Raw genomic sequence first — 25190 nt, forward strand, 5'->3', positions numbered from 1 at the left:
GGCGTCATGCTCAAGCGAGTGGACCACTACTCAACCTAGAGACAACCCTAACCGAAGAGTACGCTCTGATCATTATCCTTATTGAGGATTTAACTAGTGTGGTCTTCTCGGCCATCCTATCCGAGGACCGCCATACCTAAGGCAATGAGCAATTAAGAGCATTTTCTGCTTGGCTCGCCTTGTAGTGGAGGGGGACAGATATATACCGTACAATAGCTTAGATGTTGCTTTGTCAAGCAACGTTACGAACGGGACAGCTCCGGACAGCGATGAAGTACGCAAGTAGTAATGAAAAAGCTAGCGCACATTAAAACCTGAATGGTCGTGGCATAAGCCATAGAGTACACCCTCCTCATCGCTGCCACGAGATATTTTGGTTGATGAGTTGCCCCTCGTCGAGGTGCTATTAACGGTGTATCTGCAGCCACAGCAAGTGCGAGAACACAACGTCCGGACCACACGCTCTTCTAGCAGTACGTTGGCTCGAGACGATGGGCCGCGATGAAGAAAGTTGAGGAAAAGTTTGGTTAGAGGTATTAAGTGGCTTCCAGTACAGCAAGGTCCTCTTGTGATCCACATTTACCAGAGCACTTATTCAAAGACTGTCTTCCAACATCTTCGTCTTCTTCTTCCTGAAATTATCTTGACCAACGAATACGACGACATTGCTCCTCTAGCTGCTGACTCGACGAAAAACTTCCACCATCAATCTCACCACACTATTCCACCAACAATCCCTCCACAGCATTGATCGGACGACATCCTTGCATCCACTCGCATCGCTTTAGCAACCTCCTTTTTGTCAGTGCAGTTCACTCTGCGCCAGATAACCATTATTCCTCCACCATGTCACTTAACCCCTCAGGACTACCTTCCGTTGGCGAACAACTCTTGTTTATCGGCGGACTTGGCGGTATAGCGTTCTTAGGAATGTTCGGTTTCGCAGCATTGGGTGCGTTGTCGGGTGCACTGTCGCCGGAAAACGACTTCGAGGAAGAGGCACTTGCCAGGTTCCATTCTGCGCCACGAGTTCCTGGACAATATCCATTGATGCCGAGTCCATATTTAGGTACTCTGGCAGGAATGTGTCGGAGATGTGGAAGTGGAGGCATTATGATTCTACGGAGTCCATTCTTGAGTTCCTCGACAAGAGCTTGGTGTTGTGGTATGAGAGCCTATGAAGGCTTCGGACGGGAAGCGAGACGCTCACAGCGGGCGAGACTGCAGGCAATGGCTGATGGCGAGCTTTTTAATCCTATGGAAGAAATTGTGCAAGAGTCGAAGAGAAGACGATGTGCGCGCAGTGATTTTGGCTGTCAATAAACAGCGTGGGAGAAACGATGACTCGTTCATGGCAGTTGTGTAGATGATATGGACGATGTATGCTGAGATATGTGGAAAAGTGGCATCCCGCTGCGGTGAAGGCGACGAACAAGTTGCTTGCTGTTTGGCATTAGCTGTGTACTCGAAATAGTTATCACTTGTCTCACCTGTGATTGCCGAACCTAACTCATCAAGAGAAAGGGGACTTTAGGGCGGGCAACAACGAGATGTTTGGAGCATTAAATGATAGCAGAACATCGAGTCTTTTCGGCGGCTTGTCTTGTATCTGGGCTCGTGGACCATGGTTGTGCAATGCCGATTGTTTCATGTCTTGTGGCCAGAGTTAAATGCCATTGCTCTTGTGGTGACTTTGCTCTTGCTTCTAGGAGCTGCAGTGAAGTACTCGTGCAAGGCAGATCTTTCCGTGTCGTCGTGGCCGAATGAAAGGCTCGCGCAATGTAGCTTTTTTGGGTTTCCCCCTAACAATGGATCAGTTCTGGTCCAAGATCAAGAGCACGGGAGTACTTACAAGCCCACCCGGTGCTTCCTAGCTCCACCGCGACGGGGGCCGAGGCGCTCAACCTGGACTATCCTCCGCCACCACCTCCATCCGCCTTGCCGGTAGCCGGGACCGACTCCGTCTGGACTGCGCACAGCTCAGTAGAGGCTTTGAGGACACCAGGAAGAATGAGAGTCAGGGCAATGAAGCAGCCCAGGGATTCGCCGGGAACAAATAGGGGTTGGACAGTCGGTTCAGCCTTGGGGCTTGCCGGGGATAAATGCCTGGTTGGGCAGAACGGAACAACGTACCATTGCGCTCCAGACGGGCAATTTGCACAGCACGGTCCCGCTCTATCTCGGCGAGACGGATTTTGGTGGTATTGTCTAGCCTATGTCTACCGTGAGCATTTGCATGTCGGTGGATGTGGTTGACGTACTACTGGTTAAGCCCCCAGCCGAGGCCCATTTAACTATTATTGTCTCTTGGCTGCCGTAATCGTCCTTTTCTCCCCAGACGTGGGAGAGAGCAGTGTATCTTGCATGGGTGGAAGTGTGCTTGATTAGGCAATGAACTCTCTCGGAACTCTCTCGTCTGCAAGCTCAGGCAGCACTTGAACTACACGAATGGCTGTGGCACATTGTTCCAGCCGTTCGTGCCGAAAATTTCTTACCTCTGCATCGATTTCTTGAATATCCGCGGACAGGTTACTACTTGGACGTCTGTAGAAGCGGGCTGTGTACCTCTCGTGCACGTATATAGAAGGAAGGGCTGTGGACCGTAGTACGTACTCATGTGTACTCGGTACCTCCTATGTGATTGTCGCCAGGCAGCCGCATCCCAGAGCAAGTACTGGGTACGAGGCTGAGCCTCGCATACAAGCGTGATGCTGGGGGCCCTTGCGACGTCACTGAGGGCCGGTAGTTGGGGTGGCTTAACAGAACCCCAGGCAGCCACATGGCCGTGTCGATGCCCGTGGCCTTGGATTGCCCACCGAACCGACCCATCGGGCAATCGCCCCGGTCACATTCGGGGTCCCAAATCCCAATAATTCCCATCCCAGGACCCGCCTTATTTTTAAATTGCGGCTAAGTCAGCACAGACGGAGTTCGGAGTCATCTTCATCATCATCATCGCCGGGTGCCTTTTGGTACTACTGTATAATCACATGGTCCTCTTCCTCTTCTCTTGTGCTTCGGCGAACACCGGGCGGGAGGCCTGAAGAGCGATTCTGTCTCTCTTTCTTCCGCATTTGGAACCAAGACCAGACAAACACCTGGGTGGTGTTATGGGATGGAGATGCATGGGACGACATGCATTCGACAGCCTCTTGCCGCGCAAACCCCGCAAGCTCTTCAGAGGGCAAAATATGTATGGAGATAATATCAATAGGCATTAAAATCTACCTTGTACTACCTTCCTTGCCTGTGAGAGATTATACCCATGTATGTATGTATGTATGTCCGTCCAGAAGACGATGAAAGAGAGAGAGAGAGAGTCGTGTCGTCAAAGTCATCAGGAAGGTGTGATGTCAAAATCCCTGCACAATCTTGCTTTCCTAGTTTTTTGTTTGGTCCCGGTACGCGCTCGCTTGCTTGCTCCAAAAAATGTATGCCCAATAAACGATAAAAGTCGAAAAAACGTCAATACTCAGTAAGCCGGTTGGCTGGAGGAGGGGGTATCCGATAACAGAGAAGCAATCAGTTTCGTGTTTCCCAATTCATATACCTCGAATCATGGCCGAGTATGCGAGAAGGGGCCCGAGGATACAACTTAATAGCGCTGGCCCTGCGTCGAATTTCTCAGCTTCTCCTTCGAATCGCCTTGCCTCCATTTCCGCCCGCCGACCAACTCCCACACGGCCAGCACGGCAACCACGACGCCGAGGATGAATAGCGGAATGAGGTTCCACCTCCACCCTCTCATCAGGCGGAGGTGATTGCGAATGTCGCGACGATCGCTGGCGTGCGCGAGCGGGAGCGCGAGCACCGCGACAAACCAGTTTTCGGGCGTCCACTTGTCGAGCGGGTACATCAGCGGTTCAGGGTTCGCTGCCGCGACGGTCAGGTTGATCGTCTGGTCGTCGGTCTGAGCAGTGACCACAAAAGTGTAGATTAATGCGGCAAGGGTGAGGAGAGCGGACAGAACGGTCATAACCACCCAGAAGACGAAGAAGCCCGAGTGGTTGGTCGCTTGTGTCTGGTGTCACCTGTTAGCAGGAAGGCTTCTTTCTATGGACCCGAAAGAGTGGGCACCACGTACCCTTCTGGTTCTTCGTTTCTCGTTCCAAATCGTAAGCAATCCCAAGAAGCCGACCAGGACAAGGGCGGTTCCCGCAGCGCCGTTGCTTGTATGACCTTGGTCGACGACGAGTCCCTTTGGCTTGCCGTGAAGGTCGAAAGTGCCGTTGGGAGCATCGATGGTGAAGAATCTGCCTGCGCGGTCGTGCAAGAAACCGACCATCGACCCGACAAACCCCACTTCAATGACCGCGTCGACCATCAAGAAGGACATGGCAACGTGTAGTGGTAAATAGTTCGACATCGTTGCGTACGTTTCGTGAAGATCTGAGAATGTCTCCGACAACGATGTATCAAAATTATGCGTCCGTATGGAGACAGCCTTGACTTTAAAGTAGAAATTAAACAAGAGCGCGTCTGATGGGAGGAATAAGATTATGGTGTACTCGGTATCAATCCGTGACCTGAGCGCAAAAGGATTGCATATGACTAACGGCGGCCAACGGGAGGCGTGAGTAGGTTGTGTGGCCAAATCCCAAGTGGAACGAAGGCGGGGAGGAGAGATGCTTTATAACACTGCAACGCTCTTTCAGCATCGTAGGCCCGGAATTTGAGTTTTTAGGGCTGAAAAGGCATGGCGCCTTGCATCAACAAGCAATTTACTTCGCACTTCTATTCACTTACCGTGTCTAGAGTAGTGGCTGAGGGCGAGTCCCTTGCAAAGCCAAGTTTGCATGGGATTTTCAGCTTCTCCTTCGTATTTCTGAAAGCCGGGGATGCGTGTACCTCCTTCACGAAGACGACTAGATTGGACGCCCAACCCGTGGGACCTGCCTTGGTTGCTGGGTGTTCCGTATACAAGCCTGCATAGGGAAGGTGATCACCCCCAAGCCTGTTTGCCGTGTGTTGTTATTTTCGAAGGAGACGTGTCACTAGGCGGACGATCAAGCCTCACGGGGAGCAGGCAAAAGGCCATTTCATTTCAGGCCAACCGGTCGGAGCCAGCGAAGCTCGACCTCTTAGAGTCTTGGCTTGCTTATCAAACGGGCAACGGCGCCGACGTGTCCGTCCCATTCTGGCCGCTCTTGTGGAACAGGCACCCTGGAGGGGGGGGGCACATGTCTTGGTTCTTGTAGGTCGGGAGAAAACCGTCGAGTTATGTCGTGACAGCGGCCTCTTTGCAGTCAGCTGGGAAAAGTTGTGGCTGCCTGCGAGCTCTTGTACATACTTAGGTACGGGAAACGGGGAAGTTGCCTGTTGCTGCTTCAAGAGGGAGATTTGGACAAGCAGCGAGCGCAATGGAGAACCCCAAGAGAAAGAGAAAGTGGCTCGATAGTACGAGGTAGTGCTGACAGGCTCGCTATCCCTGAACAAGGATAGCCAAAGAGCTGAATCCAGCCGAAGTTCCAGTGCAACGTGGCACATCGTGTCCAATGAGACCAATTCAGCTGTTGATCAGCACGGCTGTGGGTGCAGCAAGCCACAAAAAGGATCACTCCTGTCAACGAACACAGCCAAAGGGGCGAATGGCGAAGCCGAGCCCACTGGCCCAGGGCTCGCTGAGATGGCAATCTTTTAGACATCTTTGCGACAACGGGCTACCAATTTTGGAAATTAGCACCACTGACTCGAGATTTGGAGAGATTTGGAAGGATTTCTTGGAACTCCGTTATTACCTTGGCCTTGGACTCCTTCAGACTCCTTTAGACTCCTTCGGCGGGCGCTGTTCGGGCGCGCTGTTCGGGCGCGCACACCGAGTTCCCGGAGGATCTATTCGGTACAGGGAATCTCAAAGTCAGCAGGAGGGTGTTGGTGCGTACTCGGTACTCGGTACATAGATATGTTATATTTTGTCCTCGAACTGGAGCCCGGCAACAAAGTTACTGTCAGGGAGTGTGCAAAACCCAAGAGATGGATCAGGGAGAATGGGCTTGGTCTGGACTGACACCAACACCAGGACCAGGACCAGGACCAGGACCAGACGCAAGGTAATCGAATATAACCACTGTGCGTTCTCGCAGATCCTTCCCTTCGCGAACAGGAACAAACATGTTGCATCCGATCACAGCCGCCTTCTGGACCAAATCCCTTTTATGCCAACTCTGTGTGCTCAGCTCAGCAAAGCGAAGTCTACCTATGATTCCTGTTGCTCCTACCGACGTTGGCTGCACGAGCAATGACGATCAGCCAAGATTTAGATCCCGCAGGCGAAGATGAGATTCCTTTTAGTCTTTCCCCGTGTCGTTGTTGGGTCGATGTGGTGAACCTGGATATCCAAAAACGGATATGCTCTCATACCCGCTGCGCTATGCATACCCTGTAATGATTCCAAAACAATGTCAAATGCGGTGCATGCTATGCATCCCAAAGCCATGCATAGCTGGCTTTATAGGACCCTTCGACAAACAAAACCTACCGACTGCCAAAGACGGCAAATATGCATCCTATTCCATGCTCAGCATACAATCATGTCCCATAGCCTCTGTTTTATTATATTTTTCCGAGGAAAAAAAAAAAAAAAAAAAAAGCAAAGGTCTCAACCGTGATAACTCCGTCGTGGGTCTGGTAGCCCCGGTCGCTTCTGACGCTCCGAATCCTGCATCACAAGCCACTGTAATACGCTTTCGTAACATAAAACAAATTGCCGTAAATTCTGTACCATGCTCAGTCGCTGATGGCGGAAGTCATCCACTGTCTTCGCCACCAAATCAACGTCATCCCGATTCACCCAATCGCCATTGTCAACGTCCATTTTATCCCCGCCGGCCTCGTGAGAAAGTCGCTGTCGCTTCAACATGTCGATGACAGAGTCGATCGTGCAGAAAGTGCCCGTCCGCCCACAACCTGCGCTGCAATGGACCAGAATTGGCCGTTGCCCTGCAGGCGCCGCGTCATCTGGTCCCACGACATGGGACGGAGTCCCAGATCCTCGGACATACTTGTTGACTTGCTCTACAAGTCCAAGTAGCTCCAGAGGGCTTGCCGGGGCACCAAAATCTGGCCAGTCGGAATAGTGAATTTGAGTAATCTCGCGCATGGGCTGGAAGGGAAATGCCGAGTGACTCAACGAGAAATGGCGAACCATCGCGGTAGGCGTTCTGGAGGTAGACGACTTCACCTCCTCTCGACCTCGGTCCCCCGGAATATTGGCCGTCGTCGATCTTCTGGGCGCCATGGATGGTCTGCTTGTCGGTGCGAGTTGCTTCGCAAATTTCTTCGTCTCCAAGCTCACCTGGCGCTCTGACAGCTGCTTAAGCTTCAAGGGACCATACTCGCCCGGGTTCCAGTAGAGATGACTCTTGACCTGTCCCCCTTCAGCTTCGGCTGTGAGCATGACAATCACACGGACATCCTGTTCCCATACGACGCGCCAGAAATCATTGAAGGTTGCAGGAATAGGCGCTTGTGTTGCAATGTATCGTCGATTCGAAAACTGGGCCTTGACGTGGCTGGCGTTGACGTAATCGCAGCTCCCATTCGGCACATTCTGCAGTCGAACTCGCGTGTGGTCAAAAGGAAAGATGTTGTTGTACCGGTTCTTGGAGCCCTTTTCGATTCCAGCAACTTGGATTTTCTGTGGCTGTTCGGTGCGCGGAGTTCCATACGACACTTTGGCCGTGAGAGCTTCCTGCATGCGTTTCTGTTCCGACTTTTCAATATTGAGGAACCGGTCCGACACCAATTTGCCTTCGTCCGACTTTGAAGCAGCCCTCCTCAACCACGTGGGCATATGTCGTTCCGTCTCCGATGTCATGTCAGTAGGCTTTTTGATGGGCATCTGCCCCACGCCGTCCAGCAAATCCATGTTCTGGCGAATGTTTCCGAAGAAGGGATTGGCGGCCGACTTTTCAGATGGCATGGCACAGCCTCCAGCCACAGGCAGGGCGTCTTTGCCCGGAGCTGCAATGGACAGTGGTTGTGACGATGCTCCATTTCCCGATTGAACCGGGCCACTGTCCACCATTTCCGGCACCAGTTTGTGGAATTTCAAAAAGCCACCCTTGACAACCAGGCCGGTGCCGGCCCAGCCTTCCGATGTAAATTTCTTGAGCACGTTTAAAGGGGTGACGGCCTCCTTCGGCAAGGAAGAATTGGCATCATACACTATTATATACGCACATTTCGGCCAGCGCGCGAACGTCTCCTGGTCTCGTGTCGATGCAAACGTCTCGGCGAGTCTTTGGACATTATATGCGGGCCGCTTCAGGAGTGTCGTGGGGATACATAGGTTTAGAGCGCCTCTTATCCTCGCCGTGGCATACTGCTGATATACTCTTAGATCCAGCACCAAAACTTGTTCGGCTTGGTTTTTGATAATCTCGGCTATTTGGATTGGGGAGACGATAGGAGGAACGTCTTTTCCTCCCGAAGATGGTAAAGTGTCCGAGCGATGAGAATTTGTCGAAGCGCCGAGGGGGGAGGTATGGATTCTATTATCAGGTAAGGAGAGTCGGGCATGTTGGTGGTCGGCAACAGTGTGGTGGGAATTGATGGGCCCAGGGGAGTGTCGTCTCGGTACGTCAAAGAAGGATACATCATCCATTTGATCCCCCTGCTGCTCCTGCAATGCCGATCCTCCATTTGTCGATTTTGAACTTTTGTCTATCGAAGGCCTTTTTGTATGGGGAGAAGCGGGTGAGTCGAGGCGAGAAGAAGTGCTGGTGGAGTTGTTCCTGGACTGGGAGGGTCTAAACGCTGTATTCAAAGCAAATCTGTGGTTATGTTCCGACTGTCTCCTAAACGCCTCAAACTCTGGGTTGGACTCGAGCGGGATATGACGGGGCGTTGAGACATTGTTCGGTGCGGCCGAGTTGGGGAAAACCCAATTTTGGCGAGCATGTGCACCCGGGTTGGAGTCGGGAGGTATGGTGTCATCGCTGCCCACGACGAAGCCAAAGTAACTGGGACTCGGGCTCTTGACTTCTTTGGACTGTTGAGGAGATCGAACAGCATTTGGAGATAGATGAGGCGGCATGGATTGACCGACCGAGGCAACCATGGGCTGAGTGCGTGGGGTGGTCGAGGGCCGGGAGGAGCGAGAGTGGGAGTGGGCGTGGGAATGAGGGTGAGACTTGGAATGTGAAAGCGATTGCGATTGCGAGTGCGAGTGAGAATGAGAAGGAGATTTGAGGGAAGCCGTCGCAGTGGCGGACATGGTGACGTTGGCCAACTGGCCTGGAGCAATGGGTGAGGTCGGGGTGATGTGGTGGATGGTCATCAAGGTCGTGTCCGTGAGTCGACGGCGGTAAATCAAAAGCCTCCACAGGAAGGGAGGGAAGGCAAGGTAGAAAAGCAGCCGGAGTAGTTGGAAAGGTCGAGGGGGACGAGATAGGGGATATGAGGCGCTGCGATGCGAGGGTGAAGGTGTGGATTTGGTGGATTAGAAGGTCAGGCGCAGGCAGGATGAGTGCGGGAGTCAGTTGTGTGTGGGTGTGTGTTCGTGTGTATCCGTGAAGGTCGACCAAGCAGATCTGCCCCCAGAGATCTACGTCATTGTGGTCTGGACTGTGCACGCGACAAGGCGGACAGCGAGGTGGAATGTGGAAACATTGTCTGCTAGGGCAACAAAGAGATGGAATATATTGTTGTTCTCAGCTGAGGGATTGAATCACTAATTCGAGGGAAGTTTAAAGTTGGCGAGAGGAGAGCGGCGAGAGGCGAAGATTAGAGGTGAGAGAATGGGCCGGATTGAGGGTTGAGGGGGGGGAATGAGTGTTAGTAAAAGAGCCGCCCGCAATCGTCAGGGGGAGCAGCTCCTGTACTGGGTACTGGGTACAGATTACAAAGGGGCTAGCAGCATCGGTAGGGGGGAGCACAAGCATCTGAGTCCAGGTATAAACGACGCCCACCAGCCCAAAGGCAGAGGCGAGGCAGAGGCGAGGCAGAGGCGACTTTGGGTGATGAAATTGGCGCAACGAGGAATGACGTCGGTGGGTGCCAAAAGGGTCCGAAAAGAGTGCAGGGGCGGGTTGGTGAGGCTGCGCCTAATTACTAGCTTTCGCCCAGCCCAGGCCCAAGCTGCACACCAGTACTGGGTAGGTATTACTTCGTACCTGTCACTCCTCGCATACTTGATTCCGAACCTCGCACGAAGGAAAGACACTATATTGGGTGCTCGTACCCAGGACACGCTTTCCGAGGTTGCGGACACCCATGAAGGAGGAAATAGAGTCTTCTGGGGAAACAAAACAGGGATTGACAAGGGAAAGGAAAAGGAAAAGGAAAAGGGAAAGGGAAAGGGAAAGGGAAAGGGAAAGGGAATTGACGCAAGAGGCCCTGTGCTCTCCTCTCACTGACTCGCAACAGGGATCGATGATGGAACAAAAGGTCTGGAACTCAAAGGAACATTGCGATACACTTGCACTACCGTAGGCAGTACGCAGTTATTGGACCAGATTTTTGGGATCAACGGTTGTGGGCCGGGGGGTTCTTTGGGGGGGGGGGGGGTTGAGACCCTTGTTTTGGGAAGGGGGGAAGGAGGAATGGTGATTGGAAATCAATCATGGACAAAAGCCTGCTCATCTTCCAGTACATAGCTACTAGGTACATAGCGGTAGGTGTCCGTATGTATGTAGATGATAGGTACCCTGAAGTAATAAATTAAACAGGCTCATACCAGATCCCTCCGCCATCACGTCTCAACTGCTTACTCGGTATGTACATACTGGCGGTGACTCTTCCCTTCGCTTATCTTCCTCCCTCTTAATTCTCTCTCCCTGACCGTATATTTGGGATTCAGGGTCTCACCAAGTGGCATGATCCACACAGAGCCCAAGACCCCTCTTTCCATCTCTCAACAAACTATGTGCTCCTCCACCCTACCAGTACAAAAGCTGACTTTGGGCGACGCTAGAATGCGGGACCTCCAGTCGACACTATCCAGGTATGGAGTGCCGCATGCAGACCTGGTGAGTCGGCATAATCTAACACTCAACACGTAAACGATAACGAAATGCGGCCTGTAGCTGGCGTGCTTCTCAGCAACATGTCCCGGCCAACTCGGTAGATGGCCGGGTGTGTAAAACAGAGAACAAGACCTATCGAGCTATCAATTGCCCAAAGTTCACATGTCATTCTGTGGACAATAATTCCCCCAAGGACCCTGCATGTAATACACACATTGACAGTCCAGACCTGTTTCCAACCCAACCGTTGGCCGTTTAGATGGAGAGTCATAGCTCGACCCGTTTCGCTCGTCAGCCACTGCCATGATTTCGCTGTCGGCTGCTGCCGAAAGCGATATGACGCCCTTTGCAAACAAATCAAATGCCGTCGTCTCCCTCCACATCTGTCACTCAGCCCGTGCGTCTCCAAGGTGGCCAGAATCTTGTCGCCCGCCCTCGGCTGGCGTCTAAGCGAGCCCTCCTTCGAGTGTCAAGTACAGTATTCGTTCAAAGCACCCCCCCCCCCAAACTGCCACTTCCCTTTCCCGGGAACCACAAGAAGCCCTCTTCCCTCTTCTACACCTTAACTTCCACGCATGTCCATCACCCAGAACGCGTTGCGTTTCGTTTCACCACAGCTCCATGACACATTCGTACTGTGCGTCTTGGAGTTTCTCGGGGATGTACTTCCGTTCCATGCACCGCCATCTCCTGACGCTTCGACCGTGGGCTGGTTGTATGCTCACCGCCATTTCAGCTGCCTCATCCCGTCCAAGTATCTCTATCCCGTACTGCCACTTTGTCGGCTTCTCCTGAGCGTCATGTCTTAGCTGCTGCTCTAAATATTGTATGCTTCGGCGGCGGGACTGTCGAGATCTCGGAGCATCCGTGCGAAGCTTCGAAACACTTGTAACGACGGTAGGCTCGGATGAAACGGATAAAGATTCTTGCACGACGTCGCCCACAGTCAAAAGAGCACCCCCCCCCCCCCAAAAATGGGGGCACAGGTGCCTCTTCAACGATGCCCCTATCGCAGTCTTCCATCCGGCTCACCCTTCCAGCGTTCCACGCGTTTCTGGTCCCAATTATCCAGATCTTTAGCCATAAGCCTATAGTATTCCTCGCGCTCATTGAGCTCTCCCTTGAGGATCTTGCGTCGTCGCGGATTGTACGTGAGGCCGCCATCGCCCGCCGGCCCGCCCTTCAAGCCTAGCTCCATCCGCTCGTTGTCCGAGACCTGTCTGTTCTTGCGGTCGTGTTTCTCGTACCGCAGCGCAGTGGCCGGCGTAAGGAGGAAGGACGCCACGACGATGAGCCCCATGAACGGCAGCCCGAAGTACAGAAACGGGTTGTGTTCCTGCTTGCGCGTGTACCATGCCGCGATGCGCCCGGGGAGGTCTTTGGCCGCTGCGCCGCCGCGAAACGGCTTCGATTGGAAAACGGGCATGGTGCGTGGACGGAGCACGCACCGAAGAAGGTGAAGAAGTATGGATGGACGTCGAAATGGGGGTCGTGATTTGTGTGGCCCCGTCGATCAGACTTTTGTGATTAGTTAATTACAAGGAAGTCGAACAAAGCTGGGAGACTGCTACGATGTTGATTATGATGGCGGAGGCAGTCACAGAGTCCCGCTTATGCGTAGCTTGAACGCAGGTGGGAAGACAAACAATGCAGTTTTCATGCTTCAAAACTTCTCAGGTTTCTCGCCCTCAGGAGACTTCGGGGCGCACCCAACCACCATGACCTCAACGCCAAGGAGGATCCAGACATCACTCGCCGCCCTAACGCGCAGTTCACCCTTTTAACACCCACAGCCTCATCTCCATACGTACCAAGTAGTACTCCATACGTGAGGTGTGCCCGGTATGTACCTGGTAGGAAACTAATAACTTGTATTGTGGTTTTGCAAGGATACCAGGCAAACTGGCGTACCATTCCTCGTATGATATTGCTCTATCGTCGATTGGGACTCGCTCGACCAGCAAAGTCTTATAAAACTACGCAATGCACCACTCTTGTTGCCCGTCAAATTTCGCAGCCACGGCCAGTTCCCACTGGGCGTGATCCGTGTTTTGTACCATTTTCTCCTTGGCCAATTCAAACGCCGGCGGCTGGTAGCTTTTTGTAGTCCGCATAACAAGAACAAGACACAGGTACCTTCCGTACACCACATTGGCCTCGTCACGACAGTTCGTCAACAGCGCTCCCCGGACCGGTGCAGTTGGGTCCGAAAAGTGATTCTCGAGCACGACTGACAGCCGTGAAGGCGCCCCTGGCTTCACCGCGTCCCAGGATTCCTCGCGTAGAAAAGCAGTCCCCTCAAAGTATGCTGCAAAATGAACAGGAGAATATTCCGTAACGCACCAATAAGTAACGTTGCCATCGTCCTCTGTGAAACAAAACTCTGGCGATAGAGGATTCGTGAGCGGCTGAAATGTGAGCCCTGTGAATGCGACCATCAGTCCGCGTTCACCGATGCGGACCGGTCTGGAAACATGTCGCGTGTGATTTGGCTCTTCAATGTCCGAGTCCTGTTGGAGCTCCTGGTTTCCGGGGTCAAAGCCGTGGATATTGACCACCCTTGCGAGCTCCGGTCCTTGGGCGCAGCTCAAAAACGTCCGCGGTGCCCAGTTGTATCCGTCGAGGGCCATCCTAGGTAAACTGGCAAAGATAATTCGCGCTGAAATAACATCCTCGACAACTGATAAGAAGACAGTCCACCGTCCGTCATGAGTGTTCTCCCTAAGCACGTCTTCAACTCCTGCGTCCAACAAGGTCGTGATGCAAATTGCTTCGTCGGAGGCTTTGCTGGTTTCCCTGCATTGTACTTCAGTCAAGATTTGCAAAAACAATTCTGCCTTTGTTTGCCGCGAAATGGGATTTGATCCGATGCTGCCGGGGAGGACGTTCATTGACAGAATAGCCGACGGACAAGCTGCAAACTTTGCCGCAAAGTCCATGTGCCCCGGTGCACCGTTGTGATCGCCATTTAGTGACCCGGAAATGGGCTCGATCAGGTCAGCCGACTCCGCATCGAGTAACTCATCTGACAGCAGAACAAGAGCGCGCGTCGGCTCGTTCAGGTCATCAAGCATGACAACCTCTTTGTGAGACATCTGCACGAAGACCCTGTCGTTCAAGGTTCCTTCTTGCAGAGTCCACAATCGTCCACACCAGGGAGACACGCAGACGCGGGCCATGACTTCTTCGAGAGGGCAGTACCGGCTCTGCGCATTCAATTCGGCATCTTTGACCAAGACAGCCGATGCCGCTTCATAGACATTGCGCATGTCCAGAATAGCTTTCTTTCTCATTTCGAGATCATTGACGGGGACGCAAAGAGTGTCGATCCAGAAATGAAGTCGCTCTAGACGGGCCGTTTTGTGGATATGCAAGCCTTCGGGAAAGATATCGTCAAAGTACTCTGGGTTCGTGAGGATCATATATTGTAGCTGCGTCCTAAGCGCCTTCAACTGACAAATCGGGAGGGTATTTGCTCTGGGATTTCCCAATCCGTCAGACCAGCTCAAAGACGTCAGCCTTTGCATGTTGAAGTTTTACGGGATCAACAGACTTACACGTGGGATATCGCGATGTATGGAGTATCTCCAGTATACGCGATGACCCTAAGGTCTAAAGAATCATCCCATTTCCCGTTCTGAGTAGTGGTTGGACACCGGACCGAGATGATGGGAATCTTCCCATCCTTTATTATAGCAACAAGTTTATCGCTCGGCGGGCCCATGTGGCCACCACATCTGCAATTCATACGTTTCGTAATCATCTTCGGGACTTGGAAGTGCATAAAAGATGGCTCTACGGGACAATGCGCCGTGGCATATATGTCTTCTAGGACATCATTGGCGGCGCACCGTGTTGCTGAACAACGGGAATGGTCTTTCTTCGCCGTGGGCGGCCCCAGCATCTTGAAGTAATACATGGTCAAAACATTGTTATGGCGCCTCCACAATTTGGTTACTTGCCCCACACACCAGCCTTCGCTCACCATCAGCGACGAGAGCCACGGGCAGGTTGGGACCACCAGTCTACTTGGAGGGTCATAGATGACCATGTGAAAGTACTGGATCGTGGCCAGTAAAACGACAACTGAGAGTTCGGCCTCTCCGGGTAGACAGTTGCGCAGATATGTCGCTTCTTCAACATTGTCGCCGGCGGATCGTAGTTTGCGATTGAACGCCTCTAGCACTCCCGAGGTAAATGTGAAGTTGTACCTGATGTCTTGTTCGTGCTCCGACTTTGTAGACGATGAGCCATACTTTTCTTTGTCGTACCATTGTTGCAACTTCTTGCCCAATGTTCTCGTGGTAACGAAGGCTCTGTACTTCTTCTTCCCCTGTTGCACTTGTTAGAGACTGTGCGTGTGTCATTGTGACATGACAAACTTCAGTGCATTGGACTTACGAGCCCCGACGTCCGTCGTATGAAATCGTGCCTGTTGAAAGAGATGCCGCAAATCTGGAATACGGAACTGATTAATCCAAAATAGAGCCACTCCTGAAGGAAGGCAGCTGTTTGCGCCGCGTTCTTGCCCTCGAAATTGGCATCCTGGAGACTCTGCGTATTCCAGCCATGCCGCGAAGGAAAATCGAGAAATCCCTTGGAATCATATTCATAATTGACTTTCAATTTCTGGCTTCCACCCAACCAAGGCACATGGATGGGCCGGAAGGGGTGCTCCGGCGTGGGTATGTGGTCCATTCCCTCGATGTAAGGGCTAGAGCAATCTTTCGCAGTGCCGTCACCGCGTACGCAGTGGACAAGTTCTTTAAGCCATCTGGTAATGAGGTATTAGGGACGAGATAACTGTCGATCAGACCACCGACCTCTCCACACTGGCCGCCGATTCGCGCTTGGCGTGAAGCCCCAGATCTTTCCTCGGAAGCCAATACTCCACAATGAGCCTTGGTTTTCAAAAGCTCGAGCTTTCATAATTCTGTGCCAAGTGGAAATTGCCTAATCCGGTAATTCCCACAAGGTTTGTGTCACATGAATATCTCTCCTGAAAGAATGTGACCAAAAAGCCAAAACATCGGTGGGAAATGCTGGAAGTCCCAAGAGACACAGAGAGAGAAAAAAAAAATGAAAAGTCAATTTCACGTGAACTCACCCGCGAAAAGCCGAAGTTCTCCGTCGCGTGCAAATACAGTACATGCTCTCGCGTGAGGGTATGGTGAGATTTGCTGCCGCCGTCTTGCTCTGCCGACGACAGTGAGACCAACTCCTCGGACTTGCGAGAGACTCAGCGGCAAGAAGATGGACGGTGACGTCGTTCCCCAAGTGGGACTCACGGATGGCCAGATCCGATCGTCTGCGAGAGACGTCCGAGCTATTGCGAAGTTTGTGCGAAGCTGACTAGGGCCCAGGGAGCAGACGGGCAGAGCATGTGAGCGTGAGACTCGGGCTGGCTAGTCAGCTCCGTTTTCCGACCGGTACCAAGCGCCAACAAGAGCCAAGAGCCTAAGAGCCTGGGGCTTCGCAAGCCCTTTCGCCCGGGCCTGGAACATGATTGGGGAATACAAGACGAAGGAAGTACAGTGAGCGCGCAACAGTCTAGGCATGGCACGCTTGGGCACGTCAACTTGCAGTACAAGTACACCAAAAGTGACCGCTTTCATTACAACTTTTCTCAGTAACTCAAGTGTCCCCTGTCAAATCAAATTCTCGTATTCTGTGTAAGTATTTACATCCTCTTCTCATGCCTGGTGGAATCTTTTTCAAGGTCGACATCGTAATCGGGATATTCGGTGACCAAATCGAGAGAGTTACATGGTCGCGCCATATGAAATTCACGGCTCTTATACGAGCGCGTAAAGAGGGGTTCCTTTCTATCCAAATAGCACAACAATAACATAAGATATTGAGAAAGCTGCCGAGAAGACACACAATCATTTGCAAAGTATTTCATCGGGGACAAAAATAACCTGTTTATTACCTAGGCAACGCGGGCAGAATACCTGTAAAATATCGAGTTCTGGTGTAAAAACGCGGATATGTCTAGACTTTTGCGCTCTTAGTGCAGATCACTGGTCCAGCTGGGGCTGCTGCACAGCTGCTAACGGAGATGTCCAGCCGAACAACACGACGAGACCCAGTTTTGTAATGTGTTGGTCTCTCGCACCCTTCGGGCCATCTTTGGTGGACTGATTGGTGGTCTGCTGCGACAAACTTCCGACCCCATGTGCCCTACACATTGGCCCTTAGAAACCATCTTCCTTGCAGAGCCTATCCAATCGTGTTCGCTGGGTCCCTTGACAAGGGGACCCCCGGGGTCCTCAGGGCCCAGAACCTGTGCGATCAGAGATCGTCGGCATGTACACTGGCATTGCCAAAACCTTTATCAAGAGCATCAGACTCGCTCTGGAAAAAAATGCCGGCCCTCCAGTGTCCCCTTAGTAAAAACAGTTGTACCTCGTTCTGTTGACCAAAGTCCAGTCCCAGCAACCCCCAACCCATCATGGCATACTATCAAGAGCCCTTTTTCCTTGACCAGGGGTCACAGCAATTTCAGGATGAAACATATTTTACCAACTTCCAGTCTGACGGGGACGACCACGACTTGGTCGCAAAGGACCTCAACACATGGCCTCTGCCCCTAGAGACTCAACAGATGCAACCGAGCAGAAGCTACGCTATGCAGTCGTATCTGAATGCTCCCTATCTCAGCCCATGTCTGGAACCATTTGAGCCTGCTGGGCCCGCGGTGCAGACAGTCGGGCCAGCTCAACTGCAGCTGGATAACTCTGAGTTCACCATGGACTACCAATCCCCCGAAGCAGACTTCTGTGGCCTCGGTGCCAAGGATGATGGCAGTGACGTCTCACCCTTGTCGTCGCCCAGCCTGGCAGACATCGAGACATACAGTCCCAAGAAGTGCCTTTCCCGCAATCGCACCACCCCGCGTGCTTCGGGATCGTCCCAACCAAAGAAGGGAAGACCCCGCAAGAAGCGCAACCAGTCTAACTCGTCAAGCGAGGATGAATCAGCCATTCTCAAAGCAAAGTTCGCCCATTCCGTGATTGAGAGGCGTTATCGTGACAATCTCAATGGCAAAATGATGCAGCTCCATCGCGTGCTTCTGGCCGCTGAGACCAGTCCAACTTCGCCCGCCTCTCAATTCAATACCTCACCCACAAGTCCAACGCTCTCAGGCAGGGTCCGCAAGTCCGACATCATGTCTAGGGCGATCAACTACATCCACCAGTCGGAAGTTGAGATTCGGCACCTGGATGATGAGATCAAGCGCCTGCAGGACCAAGTCGGTATCTTCCAAAAGCTCGTCAACTACGACGACTGCTCCTCGCTTCTCAAGGATATGGTGCAACTCGACGTCCAAAAGCAATGACATTGTGCTCTCATCAAGTTCTTTGTCCTGAGATTTTGTTCCGCCCCGTGTCCTTCGCCTCCGCCTCCGCCTCATCATCAATCAACCTTCTCCACGATCTCCTCTTCTTTTTTTTTTCTTTCTCCAGTCGTCACTCTGCGCGACTGAGTGTGTGAGTGTGTGTGTGTGTGTGTGTGTGTGTGTGTGTGTGTGTGTGTGTCTATGTGTCTGTGTAACGACCTTTGGCAAGGGAGGGAAAAAATTCTGATTTTCAATGTACCGGCTGGAGTATATTGAGACAAAGTCGTCCTGTACTCCCCCGGCAAACAAAATCATTTTGTCCGGGGTTTTCGACTTTTTCGGCTGGGGCAGTGTCTGCTGTACGTAATTTTTCTTGCTTCTTTCATCATGTTTGGGAGGGAGGTTTTGGGCATTGAGCCTTGTCAAGCATACGTGCATGCCAGACAGACAGGCATGGCAGGCAGGGAGGATTGAATTACGATGCACACGATGATGATGATGAAATCATTGATGATGGCATCCGGGCAGTTGGGTGGTCAAGGCAGCGCATTGGAAAAGGGCCAGCGCTGGGGACCTTTGAAAACCTCGCAGAAAATTTTCCTGATGCTGAGAAGAACCAAATATGTATGTAATAATGAAGAAACCCCTTCTTCGGTAACTTTACAATGTCTTTGGGAGGGACGATGAGGATGCTGATAATCCAACGTCGCTACGAGACTCGAGACCTTGGGGCAGGGTGGTTCGCGCGGAGCAGTTGTCATATCCGCGAGCCGCGCTAAGTCGCGTCAGTGTTGCGTCGAGGACTTTGGGGAAGCCTCCTCATCTTGAATCGCTTTGGGTCAGCCACTATTTCTCACCTGGACACTTAGTATAGAATACGGAGTACTAGTAGCTTTCTTATGTTGACGAATGTGTCGCCCAAATAGTAGGCTGATATTCTGAGTTGAGTACGATAGACTTTCGTGTCACCTGGCGTCTCAGTGATTGAAGAAAATGCTGAAGTGCTTTTCTCTCCTAGTCCTCATTCATGAGACCGTACAGGCTCCTAATTTACATCCCTAGGTACATGTACCCTTTTTTTTTTTTGCAAGTCCTAGCGAGGGGATCCTTGGTCGCGCCTCTGACATACTCCGAAGGACTCGAATGCACGTCGGCCATAGCTCGACTTGTTTTCACCGGATCAGACTGTGGCACTTGCACTTCATGCAGTCTGATTTCTCCATACCGGTCCTTCTCTTTCCCATCCCTCGAGGCCCTCCCATTTCCCAACGAGTATTCCGTCATTGATCAGGGCTGCGCCTGGTTACCGAGCCTAGGCATATCTGCCCACTTCAGGTAGACCGTGGCAGCACACGACGTACAACAGTACTTCAAGGCCCATTGGCTCAGTGCGTGGCCTGGGTCAAGGCAATGAAGTGTCTTCGGGACCTGGCCTGAACCAGTCGCTGAAAGTGATAGGACGGACTGGCAACTCCGTACATGCGTAACTCGACGGTGCCATGCTTTGAAGAGGATTTACCCGCACTACGGGATCGGCGACTGGTCACGAAGCCCCGACGATGGCAATACCATCGATTGCCGTGGGTGAAGGAGTGCCAGGCCGTACCAGCGGAGGAAAATATCGCGACCAGCCATCGAAATCAGGAGGTAGATCCGTCTCGCGGTCTTGGAGCCTCCAGATAGGGTCCATATCCACATCACCCTTTTTCTCTTCTAGTGCGCGATGGTTGGCAATGTCTCCACTGTCGGCATCATTCTCCTCGTCGAAGCTCGACACACTGCCAAACTCTGTTTCTTCGTCGCTGCTCCAGTCCATGTCATCCTCTCCTCGACTGGAGACCTCTTCGTCGTCGGAGAAAGGGTTTCTTTCGCCTTCGGCGTCAACTTCAACCTCGGTGACCAGGACTGAGCTTGTGGTTCTTGATGGCTCTTCTGATTGTTGAGAGAGTTCAGCTGAATCGTGCGTCAAGAGCTCCGAGAATTCATCTAGGACATCGGTACGATCCTCTTTGCCGAATATGGTATCCTCCACCTGGCCATGGTCAACATCTTGCGTGGGAGCCCAAATAGTGAGGTTGCTCACGTCATGTTCCTCCATATACTGGGCCGCTTTCTGATACACGGAAAGGTGACCAATCATCTTGGTAAGCTTGGGCTCCATGTGCTCCGACTCCTGTTGGAGCTTCCACTGGGCCAGCCAGAGGAGCTTGAAGGCCGTCTCGTCCATGACTAGGGCCATCACTCTGCAAGATGTAAATGATGTTGATAGCAAGGATAGGTGCTGGTTGCTCTTGTCTTTGATCTCGGCGGGGAGATGCCACTTTTACACAGGTAAAATAGTTTGAAGTAGTTTGTAGTTCTTGAATTGGATTTCTTGACTCCGTGGTCGCAACTATCCGAGGAGAGACCGGTGTCATTGAAGTATTTCGTGTGCTCCGGAATCCTCAATTGTTAGTGGTTGGAAGCTGTCGTATGACAAACTCATGAGTATACAAGAGATGATTCGAGTGTGTTTCTAGGCAATTCCGAGGCCTATGAAACAGCAACGGCCTGTCGGAGTATTCTCCTGGCAGCCAGCGAGGGAAGGATAAGACTGGTTCGAACTGCGATTGATCCCCGAAGTAACGCGAACAGCGAAGAATGTCACCCAACCCCAGAGCCAGTATATTGGGCGGACATCTCCCCTCCTCGCTGAGGGGTCACTGGTTTGTTTGTTTTTTACCATCGAAAGATTTTTCTGCACCTCCTCAGCCCACGTTGCTTGGCTCCGTCCGCATCCTCCGATTCCGAGATCCGATGACTTGGTCTCGAGCCAACATCCTCTCAAATTTCTGGGCCTCGACAATCAGGTACGTAGTTATCAGCTGACACTATGCCAACCCTGGGTCAGGGAGTGTAATGGGTGATTTTGGACTTGGTTCATTTTCGGACAGAGTTGACTGTCTTCGGACTGAGGGGAGTGCGCGATTATGTGCAAAACGGCCACATTGATGTGTTGCCTACCAGTAGAGACTCGTTGGGTCTGAGCCACCGCATATTCTCGGCCAGTCTGGGGGTATTTGGGGGATATCGATAGCGTAGGGCTGACACTGTTGACTAACGAGAACCTACCTGACAGTCAAATTGACATTTTGCGTGATATTTTGGGGGCCGTAATCTGGAGATCAGCTCAACTTTTCCTGGTCACGAAATCTCATCGGCTCTTCCGCTTTCAGTCCTTAGCTTTCAGGCTCACAGCCCATGTGGCCGGGCTCCACTCTGGCTGCAGGGTCCTGAAAGTTCCTCACATAGTCACACCAACATCTCACGAATGAGATTTGGGCTTGGGAGTGGGAAATAAATTATCACGTTAGATGAGAGTGCGCCAGATTGCGCTAGACCGGTCCGTCGTATGTCGTGGCACAAGGTATGTGCTCCATACAGTATCAGTACTCGGTAGTGAGCGTGGAGTTACACATGTATGACATCACATATGTTTCTAGAAAAAAAAAAAAAAAAAAAAAAATTTGGGATGGTGGAAAGAAATCCTGAAGTAATCTGTTGTTGGTTGAAATTTGGCTCTATTGAGACTCTACACATAATCTTCAGCCTTGAGAGTTGAGCTTATTTGTTTGTTTGTTTCAGAGCATCAAGCGTTTTGAGCACGAATATTATGATTATTTCTTTCAGATACAAGCCATAACGTCCAGAAGCTATGGAAGTACTTGCTGACATGAGAACTGCTCCAGGGGGTATCATTTCTTAATAGCATGCGCGCGCTGACAGTACCGCTAAACCTCGCTTTATAACTTGTACACAAGAGCTTCTCTACACATCAGCTCCCTCGGCCAGTCCCCCTTCCCTCCCCGCCCTGGATTGGCCTTCCCTTCTCCGAGGGCGTGCCTGGCGAGTGATAACACGCCATCAGAGGCTCTCCATTAAGCGCAAGGAAAATGATCACACAAAGGAAAGTGTTGTTACAGTGAGTGCGTTCGGTATCGGCGACAATGAAAAGTGTTGGCTGAAAGAGAGTGTGTGCTCGCTTTTGCTCATGGTCGACGGTCTTGACACGGCTTAGACTTGGGTCTCAGGGGTGCTGCTGGTTCCGCTGGCTTTCCTGTGATACATGGGCATGTGGTGCTCGGTCGTGGCGGATGTGGTCATACAGGCAAAGACGGTGCTGACAAGGAAGAAGAAGGCGGCGATGAAGGTGAAAGCCTCGGTGGCCTTCCAACAAGCCTTGTATGACCCGCCAATGTTCGCTTTCCATCCGACCCAGTTTTTGTCACAGTCCCATTCAATCAGAGCGCCAAAGGCAGAGAAGAATGCCAGGCTGAAGATGAAATTGATCACCGCAAAGAGATAGGGGAACCAGTTGTAGGTCCAGATAAGGATGCTTCCGTAGATGATGGCAAAGCCAGCAAAGATTTCAGTGAAGCACAGCCGTGCGCCAGGATACCTTTCGGTGTCCTGCCAGTGGGAGAGGTACCAGCTGACGATACCAAGGATGATCTAGAGGAATCAAATGCGTTAGCCTGTGTTCTTGTCGGTCCAGTCCAGTCATCAACCAACCTCCCGGGGTGGGAGACTGGTCAAGGGACTGGAAATGCTACAACAGCGCCAACACTGTCGAACCCTCTCAAGGTTACTTACACCGCCAAATAAGGCTTCAGCCTGATAAAGGAATCTGGAGACGTTCCGAACGACGGTCTCGCTGGGTTTCGTCACCTTCTCGAACATCTTCATTGCCATTTAACACTCAAAAGGTGTTGTCGCGGAAGCGTGTGTGAAATAACTTGTTCTTTTGACGAGACAAGGGATTCTTGCTGTCGATTCGAGCTGTTGGTGGATTGAATGCAATAACTGGAGACAGACTTCTCACATTGTTTATATAACTCTCGTCGCATCGCGTCGACGATATGCTGCTAGAGAAAAGATGGGAAGCCACATGGACAGTGACGGTCTTATCACACCATGGCGATGAGATGATAATGGTGCGACTGTCGCTCCTTTGCGAATAGAACCGCAATGGAAATTTCTTGAAGGTCCAATAGCCGGACTGACCGTTGACATATTGCACTCGCTTGATTGCAGAACGTGAGGATCACTCGCCCAACTTCTTTTGAGCAAATGCTCTGAAGGCATGGCACCAGAAGCCGCAAGTGGGAAATAGTATTGCCATCAGGTGAGCGACGTTTTCCTGCTGGTAGGAAAGGTGAGCGGCATGGGAAGCGGCATGGGGGGGAATGACTCGCGGCGCGGGTTTTTTCCGGCTTTGAGCCTTGAGACCGAAAATCATCTCATGATTGCTTAAATGGCTGTCCCATGCGGGACCGCCTCAGGGATTCTACAATGGCACATTGGCTCGAAGCGGTACGTTACTTTCAGACGATGCAAAAGGATAACTTTATCAACAACGACCAGACTCCGGCATCCGCATCTTATCAAATCCTTAAAAAGTCGTAACACGGAGTTTTGGGAAGTTCGGCGGTCAACCTCTCCATTTATAGTCACCCTCAGCGCTGTCCAAAAGAGTATCATCCATTTTAGTGAAGCCATCAACAGGAACCATGAACAATACAAACACTCCCCCGTCCATCATGCCCCGGGGAAGCCAATACTCCATCTCACTTGCACCCGCTCCTCCTGCTGAGAGGTGCAGTGCTGGGTTTGGGGCTGCAGGCGACTTCTCCTATGCCAAAAGGAAGAAGAAAAACCCACGCACCATTCGCGCTTGCGATCTCTGTAGGATCAAAAAGGCCAAGGTTCGTTCAATATTCGTCTTTGCCCGTGGAAAGCTCTGACCAGCCATGGCAACTATAGTGCGATGGAGATACCCCGTGCAAAAGTTGCACCCGACGGGGGACGTCGTGCACATACACCCATGTGCGGAGAAACTCCCGGCCATATACGGTATTGGCGTAAGTTGACATGATTGCGCTTCTTGATCGACCCCGGAACTGATCGGTATGAAGCTATGCCGAAATGTTAGGGCGACAGCAGGCCACCCTCATCGAGGCCATCCAAATACTTCATCACCGGCTGAGGACGGGCGAAGCATTGGATGAACCAGCCACTCAATTGGCGAAAGACGACTCGAGTGTGAACGACATCCTGCAGCAACTTGGGCTGACGCCTCTCGAGCTTACCGAGGCTGACAACGAGCACGGCGCGAGATACTCACAGTCAACCATCTCACCTGCCAGCTCCTCCACCGCCACCCCCGCCAGTGCTGAGGATTGTCAAACACAGCCTCAGGTCGAATGGGGTGACTACCAGGACCCGTCGACGGGTCCAGACAAGATGACTGACGTTGAGACTCCTGATAAGCTCCCGCCAGATCAACCTTTCGGGGGTGTCGAGCCCCTGGGCACGGAAGATCCGTTCAAGTATGAGTTTTGGGCCAATGACGGCGGCTTGGAAAGCCAGAACTTCCTTGCGCCATCGCCAGCGCCTTACGACTCGTTTTCAGATGCACAATTCGGGTGGGATTTTGCAGAAACCTGTCCTCTGTCCTACCTAGCTCCGGCCACGAAATCGGGCCCTCATCAGAACTTTAGACTTGTATTTTAGTCGCCATCAGCCTCACGGTGGATGTTGCGAACCTGACTTTTGGTTTCTGGTCCAGGCAGAGGAATGTAATCTGTAATTGGTAGAACCTTCAATCGTTTGTTTTGGGCAGGCTGCGGTTGGCAAGATCTGTTTCTCACATTGATGATGATATGGGTTTTTTTTCCATGCCCTTCGTACTAGTGCCCAATGAAGCTAGTGTTAAAGCAGCGAGTCCTTGCCAAGGCCACACTAGGCTCCCAGCTGCGGCTGCCACCGAGACTGCGGCTTGCTGCGATTCATTCAACGCGGTCTAAATTTGTAGACGCGACTTTCAGCATTCCCGATTCAAT

At 51.9% G+C, this 25190-nt stretch overlaps 8 protein-coding genes across 8 annotated transcripts; 2 read left to right on the top strand and 6 right to left on the bottom strand.

The window, feature by feature from the left end:
* Positions 1-3595: 3595 nt before the first annotated feature.
* Positions 3596-4366, bottom strand: A1O5_08769 (uncharacterized protein; the record flags this gene model as incomplete). Its single annotated transcript, XM_007749350.1, has 2 exons — positions 3596-4021; positions 4085-4366. The coding sequence occupies 2 exons, from the start codon at positions 4364-4366 to the stop codon at positions 3596-3598; spliced, it is 708 nt and encodes a 235-aa protein (XP_007747540.1).
* Positions 4367-6598: 2232 nt separating this feature from the next.
* On the bottom strand, positions 6599-9061 carry A1O5_08770 (uncharacterized protein; the record flags this gene model as incomplete). Its single annotated transcript, XM_007749351.1, has 1 exon — positions 6599-9061. The coding sequence occupies one exon, from the start codon at positions 9059-9061 to the stop codon at positions 6599-6601; it is 2463 nt and encodes an 820-aa protein (XP_007747541.1).
* A 2912-nt stretch (positions 9062-11973) lies between these two features.
* A1O5_08771 (uncharacterized protein) lies at positions 11974-12393 on the bottom strand (the record flags this gene model as incomplete). Its single annotated transcript, XM_007749352.1, has 1 exon — positions 11974-12393. One exon carries the CDS (start codon positions 12391-12393, stop codon positions 11974-11976), a length of 420 nt encoding a protein of 139 aa, XP_007747542.1.
* Positions 12394-12943: 550 nt separating this feature from the next.
* A1O5_08772 (uncharacterized protein) lies at positions 12944-15665 on the bottom strand (the record flags this gene model as incomplete). Its single annotated transcript, XM_007749353.1, has 3 exons — positions 12944-14471; positions 14525-15300; positions 15369-15665. 3 exons carry the CDS (start codon positions 15663-15665, stop codon positions 12944-12946), a joined length of 2601 nt encoding a protein of 866 aa, XP_007747543.1.
* A 1756-nt stretch (positions 15666-17421) lies between these two features.
* On the top strand, positions 17422-18309 carry A1O5_08773 (uncharacterized protein; the record flags this gene model as incomplete). Its single annotated transcript, XM_007749354.1, has 1 exon — positions 17422-18309. The coding sequence occupies one exon, from the start codon at positions 17422-17424 to the stop codon at positions 18307-18309; it is 888 nt and encodes a 295-aa protein (XP_007747544.1).
* A 1543-nt stretch (positions 18310-19852) lies between these two features.
* A1O5_08774 (uncharacterized protein) lies at positions 19853-20536 on the bottom strand (the record flags this gene model as incomplete). Its single annotated transcript, XM_007749355.1, has 1 exon — positions 19853-20536. The coding sequence occupies one exon, from the start codon at positions 20534-20536 to the stop codon at positions 19853-19855; it is 684 nt and encodes a 227-aa protein (XP_007747545.1).
* Positions 20537-22362: 1826 nt separating this feature from the next.
* Positions 22363-23028, bottom strand: A1O5_08775 (uncharacterized protein; the record flags this gene model as incomplete). Its single annotated transcript, XM_007749356.1, has 2 exons — positions 22363-22800; positions 22942-23028. The coding sequence occupies 2 exons, from the start codon at positions 23026-23028 to the stop codon at positions 22363-22365; spliced, it is 525 nt and encodes a 174-aa protein (XP_007747546.1).
* A 1245-nt stretch (positions 23029-24273) lies between these two features.
* A1O5_08776 (uncharacterized protein) lies at positions 24274-24861 on the top strand (the record flags this gene model as incomplete). Its single annotated transcript, XM_007749357.1, has 1 exon — positions 24274-24861. One exon carries the CDS (start codon positions 24274-24276, stop codon positions 24859-24861), a length of 588 nt encoding a protein of 195 aa, XP_007747547.1.
* Positions 24862-25190: the final 329 nt, after the last annotated feature.

Source organism: Cladophialophora psammophila (genome assembly GCF_000585535.1).
Source record: "Cladophialophora psammophila CBS 110553 chromosome Unknown aczJe-supercont1.14, whole genome shotgun sequence".
NCBI classification, from domain to species: Eukaryota; Fungi; Ascomycota; class Eurotiomycetes; order Chaetothyriales; family Herpotrichiellaceae; genus Cladophialophora; species Cladophialophora psammophila.